The sequence below is a fragment of the Grus americana genome, chromosome 16, assembly GCF_028858705.1.
Source record: "Grus americana isolate bGruAme1 chromosome 16, bGruAme1.mat, whole genome shotgun sequence".
Classification (NCBI taxonomy): Eukaryota; Metazoa; Chordata; class Aves; order Gruiformes; family Gruidae; genus Grus; species Grus americana.
Window position 1 is genome coordinate 6,147,312 of NC_072867.1, and position 12,529 is coordinate 6,159,840.

General features: G+C 41.1%; 1 protein-coding gene across 1 annotated transcript; it reads left to right on the forward strand.

The window, feature by feature from the left end:
* The first annotated feature begins 1,570 nt into the window (after positions 1 to 1,570).
* On the forward strand, positions 1,571 to 10,396 carry YWHAH (tyrosine 3-monooxygenase/tryptophan 5-monooxygenase activation protein eta). The gene is made up of 2 exons (XM_054844431.1): positions 1,571 to 2,021; positions 8,960 to 10,396. Exons 1-2 carry the CDS (start codon positions 1,935 to 1,937, stop codon positions 9,614 to 9,616), a joined length of 744 nt encoding a protein of 247 aa, XP_054700406.1. The 5' UTR covers positions 1,571 to 1,934; the 3' UTR covers positions 9,617 to 10,396.
* Positions 10,397 to 12,529: the final 2,133 nt, after the last annotated feature.

The window sequence follows — 12,529 nt, forward strand, 5'->3', positions numbered from 1 at the left end:
TGAATCATACCTGTTCAAGAACATGTTCCTGCTGTCTGTAGATAAGACTTTATCCTTAGGTAAAATCAATACAAGTTTTTGCATTAATGATGACAATGAGTTAGACTCATATGCGGAACCCATTCTGTTAGGTTTTATATGTCACTGCCTTCTCTTAGAAATGGTGAAAATAAAATCCCGTTAGGAAAAAGGCACCATGCAGCTTGCCAACACGTACGTACAGCTGTGTGCTTTACAGTACTGCAAAGAGCTATTTCCTGAATGTTCTGGCAATTGCTTTATAACTTGCTACATGTAATTTTTATCTTTCATGCTTTATTACCATTTATTCTTATTTGTCATAATATTTATGTCCTTTAAAAAGCTCAGCAATACTCATCTAGTCCCTTTTAAAACTAACTGCAGCATTTATTTTAAATTACATTAGGGCTTAATGCAGAAAAGCCAGCAATGTTAGAGTTAAGGCTAAAAACTTTTGGCTGACACAATGGACTGGATTTACTCAATTGCAATAGTGCAAGAGTAGTGAGGATAGCAGGAGAATAGTGTCATGGGTGAGACCAGCCTTGGTCCCCTGCTGCCCGTGTCCTCACGTGCATGCCGTCCTCTTCTTCAGGGGTGCGAGCTTACACTGGTATGGGTGCTGTGGGCAGGGGCTCTGCTGCCGAACTGCCTGATGGTGAGCAAAGCTTTCACTCAGGTGTACAGCAGCTCCCCATATGTACAGTGGTGTGATGATGTTTAAATGCTGACTGTGGGTTAAAGACACAAAGTTGATCTATGATTTATTGTAAGAGGTGAGTAACGTGGGCGCTAGCATTTCTGCAGACGCCAGCAGCAGCTGTGTCATTTGTGCAGTGCTTCTCCTTTGAGATTATTTTTACGTAAGGCTGGTACTCTGTCAATTTATGAAAGAAGAGCTCGACTATTACAAATTAAAATACATAGTAAAATTGAATTTAGTTGCATCTCTTAGGCAAGGTAGCAGAATTGGCCCGTGCCTGCCACCCCCGCAAGTAGGAATGTTTCAAAGCAGCCGGGATACGAGACATACTTATTCACTGGAACGAGACACAACTGTGTAAATGCTGCAGGGCAAAGCTCGCGCTGGAAGGCTATGGTAGCACAAAGCAGTAATGGCGCAGAGGCAGGGTCGGACACGTGAAAGCGGTGTGTCGTTCCACACCGAGCGCAACCCGAGTGGCAGCCGCGCTCTGCTGGTTTCCCTGGGCGAGGCGCGCCCGTGGGTCCGCGGTGGCAGCTTTGCACCACGCTACGGAACGCAGGCAGGGGAGGTGAGGGGGTGCCCGGTCGCGCAGCCTGTCCTGAAGCATTTCTCGTCCAGCGCTGTCCGTGACGCGGAGAGCGGGCCAGGCCCGGCTCCGCAATGCCTGCGCCCACCGCCCACCTCCACCTTTGCAGCAGTAAAATGCAGCACTCGCAGCGCGCATGCGCCTCCCCCCAGCCGGCGCCCCGGGATAGCTATTTATAGCAAGTGACGTCACCTAGAAATAGAACGCGGGGGAGCAGCGCCCCCTCCCCTCCCCTGCAGTCTCCTCAACTCCGCCCCCTCGTTGCCTTCCTAGCGCGCAGGCGCAGGCGGCGGCAGCAGCGCGAGGCTCCGAGCCGGGCGGAGAGGCGCGAGCTGCTCACGCCGCGGAGGGGACGCAGCGAGCGCGCGGCTGCCCACCTTGCCGCGTTCCGTGAGCGCGAGGCGCCAACCGTCGCCTGGCAAGCGCGGCCGGCGGGTGAGCGGCGGCTGAGGCGAGCCCGGCGGTCGCTGAGAGCGGGCGAGCGAGCGTGAGGTGGCGGCTCCGTTTAGGTTTCCTACTCGCACCACCCGCGCGTTTCGAGGCGCAGACCCCCGCCCGCCCCTTTCCTCTCTCTCTGAGGGGCGCAGAGTGCCCAGCCCAGCAGCCACCACGGAAGCGGCTATGGGGGACCGAGAGCAACTGCTGCAGCGAGCCCGCCTGGCCGAGCAGGCGGAGAGATACGACGACATGGCCTCGGCCATGAAGTCGGTGAGTGGGGCTGGTAGCGTGGCGGCTGTGGGTCGTACCCGGGGAGGAGTGTGTAGGGTGGGTAGTGGCGAGGGAGGGAGAGGAAGTCCGGGTTGGTCCGAGGCGGAGTTGGGTCCCGGGGAGGATGCGAGCCGCCAGGTCCCACCCGTCGCGGTGAAGAAAGGAGGGCGGGAGCAAGAGCCAGACCATCCCGCTGGGACACCTCGCCGCCGTGTGGGGCGGTGCCCGTTACTACCTGTCTCGGGGATAGAGGAGACAAACAGTAGCCGGTCCAAACTGGACCTAGATACCCCTTTTCTTTTAAAATTTATTTTCTTCCTCATTTCCTTCATTCCCTTGTAACGGCTCCCTTGCAGCCCGCCCGCTCCCTTGGCTGTCCCTGCCCCGGGGGTGTGGCTGTCCCCATGCCCTCCTCTCGCCTCTCTCCCCCACCCCGCCAATCCGGCGCGCAGTGCCGCAGTTTGAATCCTGCCCGCCTCTCTCCGCGTCGCGGCGGGAACGTAGTGGATTCTTTCTCTGACCCCTGCTCAAGATGGGTGTCCATCCTCGCGCACCGCCCCCCCGTGGGGATAGCGGGTTTGACCTTGGGGTGCATCTCCCCTTCTAGGGGAGTCTGGGACATATGCGACCAGTTGGAAGTGTCGGGCAGGTGGCATGGCCGCTGGGGCGGGGGGCGTCTGGGAAAACCGCGCACAGCAAGAGGAGCCCCTTCCTTTTCTAGACGTTTCTTTTGCCTCACGATAAAAGGCACGAACAGAGGCCTCACCCGCGAACATCAGCGCTCTGAATCAAAGATGGTATAGTAGCTGCATCCGGGTATAAAAGCTACCCAGTGCACAGAGAGCGTTTCCCAAGCTTTAACGTTGCCTTTTTGCCTCTTCTTTGTAGGGTAACAAATTCTCAGTGCATTCCGTACCCAGTTGAATACTGACATGTGTTTAAACACTAAGTTACAGTTGCAACTCAGCTCCTTTCAGAACCAAGCAATGAAAATTACTTGTACTGACCTGTCTGTACTGATACATAATAAAATTGCAGAATGATCAAACTTATTATGTCTAGTCCCTTTCTTAAAAACAAAGTATTCATATCATCTGAATTTTAAGGGTAATGTTAATGCTAGTAAATGCTTAGCAGTGTCTTTGCTGTATCTGATTACACTTGGTTTGTTCTTGCTGATCTGTCCTTTGTGAACACCAAAGGCCCCAAGAGGAATCATTTCCTTTGAGAGTACTGCTGTTTAAGGACACAAGATGATTTTAGTTTGAAAGAGCAGCTTCAAATGGAGTTCACATTTTTGTTGTAAGAATCAATCCGTTTAGTCTCATTCAGGGGCTGTGATACATGTCGCGTCCCTTAAAAAGAGGAAGTAAAAAGATGCTTATTTTGCTGCTCTTGTTCACTTTATGTATGGCGCTCTGAACATATGTGAAACAATACAATTGCTATGCTTCAGGAAATAAAGTACATATAACTAGTGTGTATGTCCAGTTGTCTTTTTAAACTGTCCTAATTATGCAATTTTCATTCATCTTGAGTCACAGTATTCTTTTCTGTAATGCTACTTTTGCTCTCGCGTAAGTTGTATAACAATAAGCTTCTGTAATTGGGAGCTTGAGAACACTTTGGAAGTGAGCTGACTCTTGAGCATTTATGAAATGTTACATTGTAGATACTTTAAAAATACAAAAAGTAAAGCTAAATTTCAAAAGCAACAGTTTCCTTATTTTAAGCTGTTCATATACTGTTGCATGCCTACAATATAGCATCTGTTGTTTACTTGGCTTTCACAGGTGTTTGCTCTAACAGGATAATTTCCAGAATGCTCCCCGGTGTTTGAAGTTGATTTTGTAGGTCTGAGCATAAGCTCCTATGAAATGTTATGTGGGCTCTCTGTCACACAGCTAATATTTCCTTCTAGTTCAGTGATTGTAAATAACAGCTGTTAAGAGAACTTTTTACCCATACAGAATGATATTCAAATAATCTTGCACTCCAGAGATGTTAGACTTCCTTCAACAGGAAATCAGTGTTCCAACTCAGATATTTATTCTCAATGAGGGATATCTTGATTTGAAAAGTTTCTTTAAAAAAAGAAATAAATCTCTGAATATAACATATCTGATGGTTTTTGAAGGTGCCATATGAAAGTAGTGTGCTTTCAGTGTAAATAGAAATCAGAATGATTAATTTCAGTTCTAGATACTTGTCACCACGCTTTTACAATACACAGTATAGCCAACAGCCTGATAGTTACTCCTAAAATATAAGGTAACAAAGACTATTTTAGTGAAATCACATTTGCATGATTTTTGAGACTGCCACCAAAGGAAGAACAAGTATGACAAGACTGCCATTTCAGCTGTCAGTGTAAAGTGGGAGAAACACTTATTTTTCAGTCCTATCACTTCCTTCTTTTAAAGGAAAGCCAGATGAAGTAGCAGTTGTAGCTTAAGTAAGGAAACTACTGCTCAATAATACAGTTTTTTGTTGCTGTTAAGCTTATTTTTCTTGGAAGAGTTCTAGTGTTTTGGCTTATAATGTGTGAGAGGAAAATGAAGCTTGGTTTGCTGTTACGAGTCTAGTTTACTTTTTTCAGCCAAAATTATTTTAATAGAAAATGCAAACATATGTAAATGTGCCTCTATTAAATGGCATTCTTCCAAGGGGTGTGGCATTCTCTTTGCATTAAATGCTCCAGGATTCCAAGTATTTTAAATAATACTACACGGTAGGTAAAAAATTACTTCTCAACACACTGGGGAAAGATAGGCTTTTAGTGTAAGTGTTCTCACTTGATGGAACAAATACTTCAGCATCTTGAGAATACAGCATTGAGTACCTTTGAGTTTAGATCATTCCAGAAATAAACATTTCCGCTGTATAAACCCCTAGTTTTTCAGACCGTATTAATCCTAATATGCAGTGCTCAGGATCTCTATTAATTTATGTTGCTTTTCTAGTATAGCCACATAGCAAGTAGATGGTCATTTGCACGTTAAACCCAGTAAGATGAATCTGAGTTATGAGAGATGTATAATTTTAAAATTGTGTGTGGAATACTACTCAGTGTGAAATTAAGTCTTGGAATGATCTAAAGGTTATTTAAGCAAAATAGCTTGAGGTTCTAATTTATTTTGTAGGCTTTATCTGTGTACATAAATGGACTTAAAAGTTTGGGTCGTTCCATATTTTTAATACTGTATCACTGAGTTCTGTCCTTCACATCAGTGCCTAGTTTTGGGATAATGGAGTATGTGTGTGTGTAGGAGGGAGGAAAGAGAAGCCTTTAATGTAAACAATATCCTCCCCTGCTGTGAGATTACTAACTTACTGTGGTTTTATACAGTAAATCTAGCTATAGAACTTCCAGTGCTTGATATAAAACACTGAAGCCACATGATGCAAGAAACTGATCTGGTTTAAATTCATTGGTCTGGTTTCTATTTGTTCAAAAGTCATGGACTGCATAACTTTGTATCAGGAGAGTTTTAATAATTAAACTTGATTTTATACTGGCTCAGGTACAGTCATTTTTGCAGCAGCTTGCTAAGAATTGGCTCTAGCTCTGACTTACATGCTCTGGCTAATGAAGCAGAAGTATAATCGCATACATTCAGTTGACCTCAGTCAAATTGTACTAGGTAATCTGACAGTGCATCACAGATCTGCCGTCAGTTGTGGAACCTTCACTTTGTTTTTCATGTGAAAGTAACTCGGCTTGGTATGGCCTATGTGGGATCACACACATGGAAGTAATTTCTGAGCTGATAACAGTACTGCCATGCTCATCAGCATGTGTAGTTGGGAATTCCAAGGTTATAGTCAGGATTCCCTTTATAGACTCCCATTTTTTCCCAGTAAACTCTGAAAGAACTTTGTGAGCATAAAGCAAAGGAGGAGATACCTGTAAGTATTACAGATATAAATGATTTAGACTGTATTCTTGTTATAAAAAGCAGGCTGTTGGTCTGAATGAAAACTGCTAACAGATCATAGCTGGTGTGTTCAATTGCATCATCTGGCTCAGGACTGATAACCACAAACTTAGATGTGAGAGAGGTGTGTTTGCATAAGGAAAGTATAGAATAACACCTAAGAAAATAAATACTACATTGAAATCATATTACAAATGGCTTTTCATCTTCTAAGTGCTCCTTTTTTTCCTAACAGCCATTATAAGAAAGTATGTCTACGTCTAAAATGTCAAAATAAATAATTGCAGTCCAAGATCTTTTCTATTAAGGAAATGCTATAGGTAGAATGGAAGATAGGAAGGAATAAATTTCCTTCAGCATTTCAAGTTTTCTTATTCTCTCTATCATCCCCACATGTGAAGAGAAAATATCTGGTTTTATCTACTTTGCTAATCAGAAATAGATAAAACAGTAGGCAGCTCCATAATAGGTCGCATGCTTTCCTTTGAGTCTAGTTTCTTGTAATATAGCTGTTAGACTAGGGAGGTAGATGTCATTTTTAGATATATCTACATAGAGTATCAGCATTTTTTAGCTAGGACGGAATAATTTGCCATGGACTTGAGTTGATGGTAGTTGCTGATCAGTAACTTCTGATACATCTTAAAGCTAGTAAACATCTCCTAAGCATGTTGAATTAGCTTCTCTATGAATTTTTCCTTTTTACTTTAAAGAACACTTTCAAGGTGAGTTTAAGTCAGTCTTGGGAATAATACAGTAGTCTGGTGATGATCTGGAATAGTCTCTTAATGTTATCTCAGATATTTTTCTGTTTTGATTAAGAAGTTAATGTTCTTTTTCCACATATGAACAACTGTTCTGCAGTTAGTCTTGAGAGATGGCTTTTTTTTCTGGGGTTTTCTTGTTGTGCTTTACGTGAATGTATCTTGAGTATTCCCTACTATTTCTCAATCTTGCTATGTCAGGATAAGTTCTGTTAGCACTTAGCTGAGGGTCAGGAACAGAAGTGGTAAATGGAGGATGAGGTGAAAAATGGAGGTGATGATGTATCAGGGGAAGAATTAGCATAGCTGTTGTTGCAGTCATTTTTTAGCTTTAATTTCTTTTGTTGGAGTCTAGACTGCAAAGCCAAGAGGTGGCATTTCTATTACTATTGTCCTGTCCCACTAAGTCTCATCCTTAAGTTATTTTTGTCTTGTATACTTTTTTCATATGCAGTTTTTATTTTTGTGGGTGATATAGTTCAGTAGTATATTAACAGATCATGATTTTTTTTAAGCTTTTTTTTTTAACTGTAAAGATAATGAAGACATATGGGGGGGAAAAAGGAATTTATTTGTGTGGTTAAATTGTTTAAATTTTAGCAAAACATTACTGACTCCTTTAGATCAACCACTGTGTTTGAGAACTGGCAATGAACTTTCAAGCAAAGTCCTCCAGCAGTGCAGGGATTGCCATGTGATTATTAATCTTTTTTGGTTGATTATTTTATTTCTGTAAAAGCAAGTGCTGTCCTTATAGACGTAGGGAACAAGAATCTCTTAGCTGAGCCTTTACATTTTGAGGTAGTTACTATCTTTGCTAAAGAGAAGATGATATAGGTGGGTTGTGGGAGGGATTGTTGGGAGGATGTAGATTGGAAGCTGTGAAGATGAGTATGAAAGTGTCATCAGAGCTGATTCCTGTGCATTTCACCCTCTGCAGATTCTCTGATTGTATTAGGCCAGGCAGAGCAGTGTCTTTTGGGAGTTTGGGTTCCTGATCTGTGGGGAAGAGGCATTTTGGAGATAAAACTAACTGATTTAGAGTATTTTAAGAACAAAATCTAAATTTGAAAGCAAGCTCTCTCTTACTGTAACTGTTATAATTTATATAAATGATTTTTTAGACTTGGAAAGATGCACATTTATTGGATGGTTCACTGGCTACACTAGCAGTCTCAGAATAGTGTAAATATTTGTGACTCGATTATTTGTAGTATATATTTGGTTGTGAGCATTCTGATGCTCGTCAAGCAGTGTAAATGCACACATTTTTAAAGAAATAGTTAATGATTTTAGCAGTATCTGAGCAAGGACAAGTTTACTTTCACACCACAGTACATATGCTTAGAATTCTAGTGACTTCTTTTAATGCAGCATGCTTACAGTAGTGGAGTTACATTTTCCATCCTATTTCCTGAGAGTTTAATTTCATGTTTGTAAATTTGCAAAAGTAGAACAAATGAACACAGCAAATAGTCCTAAATACAGTATTAGAAGTATTATCCTTCCTCTATCTCAGCTTTTTGTAGTAGGAATTTGGAGTTGATCATGGCTTTTTTCCTTGATTTCCTGTTCAATTTCTATGCAGCATCTTTCATGTCCTATCCCTAAAATTTGTTTCCAACCACCAGTTAGCAGAAATCAGGGTAACTTTTGTATTACATTGTATAATTGCTCACTAAGTGACTGAAAGATACTATAAAACACTAATTCCGTTTGTACTACACAGAGCTTAATCGTAATGACTGCAGCGCTTCCATCTCTGCTGTCGAATGAAAGCAAGCAGCAGGGGAAAGAAATGCATGAAATGCACCAGTTTCCAGTGCCTGTGCTGTGTTCCAGATTCATAAAATTGGTATTCTAGGTACATTTAAATTCATCACTAAGTGTGTAGTCTGCATAATTACAGCAGGCTTCCTAAAAAAACCCGAGCCTTCCTTCTGTAAATGCTTCTCCATTACACAAGCCTGACTCACTTTTGTTCAGTGAACGTGCTTTGCAATGACTTCTAAATACCCGTTCTTTTACAACAGAACCATGGGGTTTTCAATCCTAAGTCTTGACTGCAGAAACAGTTTTAAACTTTCAACGTTACAAATGAACTCCTGTCTAGAAGAAATTTTGGGATCTAGAAAGAATTTTGAATCTTGCACTTCATGATGGAACTATTGAAAGAAGTTTGCACATCCTTCTCTAAGGCAAACCCTTTAAATTTTATCTTTGTCTGTATTTTCAGGTAACTGAGCTGAATGAGCCTCTCTCAAATGAGGATAGAAACCTTCTGTCTGTAGCCTACAAGAATGTAGTTGGAGCTAGACGATCTTCCTGGCGTGTCATCAGCAGCATAGAGCAGAAGACTATGGCAGATGGGAATGAGAAGAAGCTGGAGAAGGTTAAAGCCTACAGGGAGAAGATAGAAAAGGAGCTTGAGACAGTCTGCAATGATGTTTTGGCTCTCCTAGATAAATACTTGATCAAGAACTGCAATGACTTCCAGTATGAGAGCAAAGTCTTTTATCTGAAAATGAAAGGGGATTACTACCGCTATTTAGCAGAAGTTGCTGCGGGAGAGAAGAAGAACAGTGTTGTGGAAGCCTCAGAAGCTGCCTATAAAGAGGCTTTTGAAATCAGCAAAGAGCATATGCAGCCCACTCACCCAATTAGGCTTGGGCTGGCACTCAATTTCTCAGTGTTCTACTATGAAATCCAGAATGCTCCTGAGCAGGCCTGCCTTTTAGCCAAACAAGCCTTTGATGATGCCATAGCAGAGCTGGACACACTAAATGAGGATTCCTACAAGGACTCCACTCTCATCATGCAGTTACTTCGAGATAACCTCACTCTGTGGACGAGTGATCAGCAAGATGAAGAAGCAGGAGAGGGCAATAATTAAAAAGCTTTCCTCTGATCCCTCTTTCATCCACTTCACCATCCTCATCATCACCAATATTTCCTTGCCACAGTCACACTAAATATCTAGTGCTAAGCATATCTGTATTGTACAGCTGTTCAGATCTGCTGTCCACTTTACCGAGAAGCAGTTTCAGATGAGTCTTCATGGGCATTGATGGATTGATTGGTTTATTGGCCCTATTTATCTTAGTTGCACTTGAGCAGTGCAGAAAGATGCATAGTAATTGAGGCATTTTTAGTTTGCCTGTTGATTGGAAAATATGGGAAAGAATAATGGAAAGTGATTGAAGATAATTAGATTCCAGTTAAATTTTCTCCATTTGAAATGAGCTGACAGTTCTGTTAAGCAGTACATTTTGTGCATGCAAAGTAAATTAGCCACCCCAAATTCTTTTCAGTCAATGAAAACAGCTAAGCTGGTGTGAAATGACCACCCTGTTCATCAGTTTACAATAAACTTTGAAATGTGAGGTTTCAGTAGCAATTTGGTTTTTTTGCCTCTAACTTATGTGCACAGTTTCTTTTAATGCAGTGCATCTACCTAAGAGTTTTGATACTTGTAACCTTTTGCAGTTGTTTTGAAGAATTATGAATTTATTTTTTGTAAACTCTTTGGCTGTTTAGTTGTCTGTGTATTCTGACAACACTATGTCAATATTAGCCCATGTTAAGATGGATGACTGAGATGCCAGACTTCTAAATTAAATGTTTTGGAATTAAATGAATAAAATAAAATGCTGCTTCAGGGATGTTATCTCTACATAAGCTGTCCTGTCTTTTGTTAAGAGCAGAGATTGAGTTACCTAACACATCATTGATGGGTTAAAACATATTTAATCAAAAGTTCAATGAGAAGTTGTGTCACATTCTAAACAAACAAGAAAACCCAGTATGCTGAAAACAAGGAAAAGGGGGGGGAAACCACAAAAAACAAACTACCCACCAAACTCCAAAGAAAAAAAACCCCACAAAATCCAAACACACCCACAGCCATCTAGAATGTGGTACAGCAGAGCTTCCAAAGGTGGTCTATTTAGTTATTTGCTTGGTAGAGCAGTTGTCATGCAATTCAGCTCAGGAGCTGAAAAGTTGTAAAGAACATTACTTGTCATTCCAATGTAGAGACTTGTATTTGCTCCTGTAACTTCTCACCTTTTTTTTCCTGAAGTGCTAACCACCAAATCACCTTTACACATGAAAATCCCAGTAACTTTATTTCATATTTACCTGCTTCAAACAGAAGCAGTGTTTGTTCTTAAAGAATGCCTATTTTAGCTAACTTAAGTCTAATTCCCAAGTTTATGTCGGCTTTGTGTTGTTTTGTTTTTTTTCCCAACAGTTAGTGTATATGTGTATTTATTGGTGCCATACATACTTCTGTAATGTTACGTGACAAAAGCAGGAAAAGTTAGCTGTTATGTGTTGCTGTCTCCAGACTGCTACTGGCACCTGAGCTAGCTCAAAGGTCATGTAAGTTCTCATTTATCTAAATCTATTTTTCTTTGATTTGTGAAATAAATATTACCAGTCTGAATACTCACAACAACTACTTATACTTTTAAAAACAGCACACTGGTTATTTTTAACTATCTGGAGGATTAGACTTTTAAATAGTAGATTTGTGTGTATTTATATATTCTATCATCTTCTAGAAAATTCTAGCTTTATTACATCAGCAAAGTTGGCAATAATTGAAAGACTAATGCAACCTCAGAAAAAGATAAAAATACAGATCCTTGATGTTGTGCTGTTGTATAATCCTGAGATGCTTGACCTTCTAAAATAGTTTGAAGTATGTAGTTACTATAAATTACTACTGTCTGCCAGGGCCTGTTATGGAAGTCACTTGTTCTTATTTGCTCCTGTTTCATCAAACAGTGTACAAGTCCCTGTTTTTCCGTTCCCCTTTTTACAAGTAAGCCTTGCAGGAGTCTTTTGGCCAGTAATACCCATTTGGGTTTTACCTGTCTCCTAGATTCCTATAGCTTCACTTCCTTTCCTTTCCTTTCTCAGATCTGCTTACCTGCCCCTGTGGAACTAAGGTAAAACTTGGCACTAAGACTACCTTTTTATGTTGAAACACTCTGGCTGGTTAATTAATATTGGCAATTGCTAGGTTTATTTTCTTCCTGTTTATAGACCGCTATCTTTTTGTTAATTCAAAAGCTAAGGAGTCCTTTCTCATTTTAGTTACTGTCTTGCGCAGGCCCTTTGTGACAAAACTATGAGTGTTATTTAGTCTGCAAGCAAGCCAGCAGGTCTCCGACATCTCTAGACTAGGCAGTTGAAGATTAGCTATTGACCTGGTGCATAAGATCCAAAATGGAGACCAAAGGGATTTTGTAGAATGGTGCAGTTCCTGGGTGCTTTAATAATTTCTGGTAGGAAAGTTCATAAAGTATACCAGTCAGGTCATTGTGGTTATCTGTATTGCTGTTAAACTGGGTAAATCTTTACTGGGTATCATAGAGTATGAAATTCTATTTTGAAATGGTTTACTGACTCTACTCTGCTGGAAGGGCAGATTCCCTTCTCCCAAGCAGTATAAATTTCAATGGATAAATCTGTTATAGCCATAAGTATCAACAGATAAGATAGTTGCATATTAGGAAGCTATGTTATAAGTTGCAGTTTCTTCATCATCTCTTGATGAATCACTATCATGTCACACATTCTATCTGGTTGACTGAAGACATTCTGACAACTCATGAACGTAGAGGCCCTTGGAATGATCCTGGAGAGGATGGAAAATTAGGAATGCTGACTGTGGGGTATTGCATACTGGACTTGGTATGCTTGCTCTGTCTAAAGGTGATTGATACCTCAAAACTATCTGGGCTTTGTACCAGGTATCAGGATCTAATAGCATAAGTGGACGTGGTTGTAAAGTAGC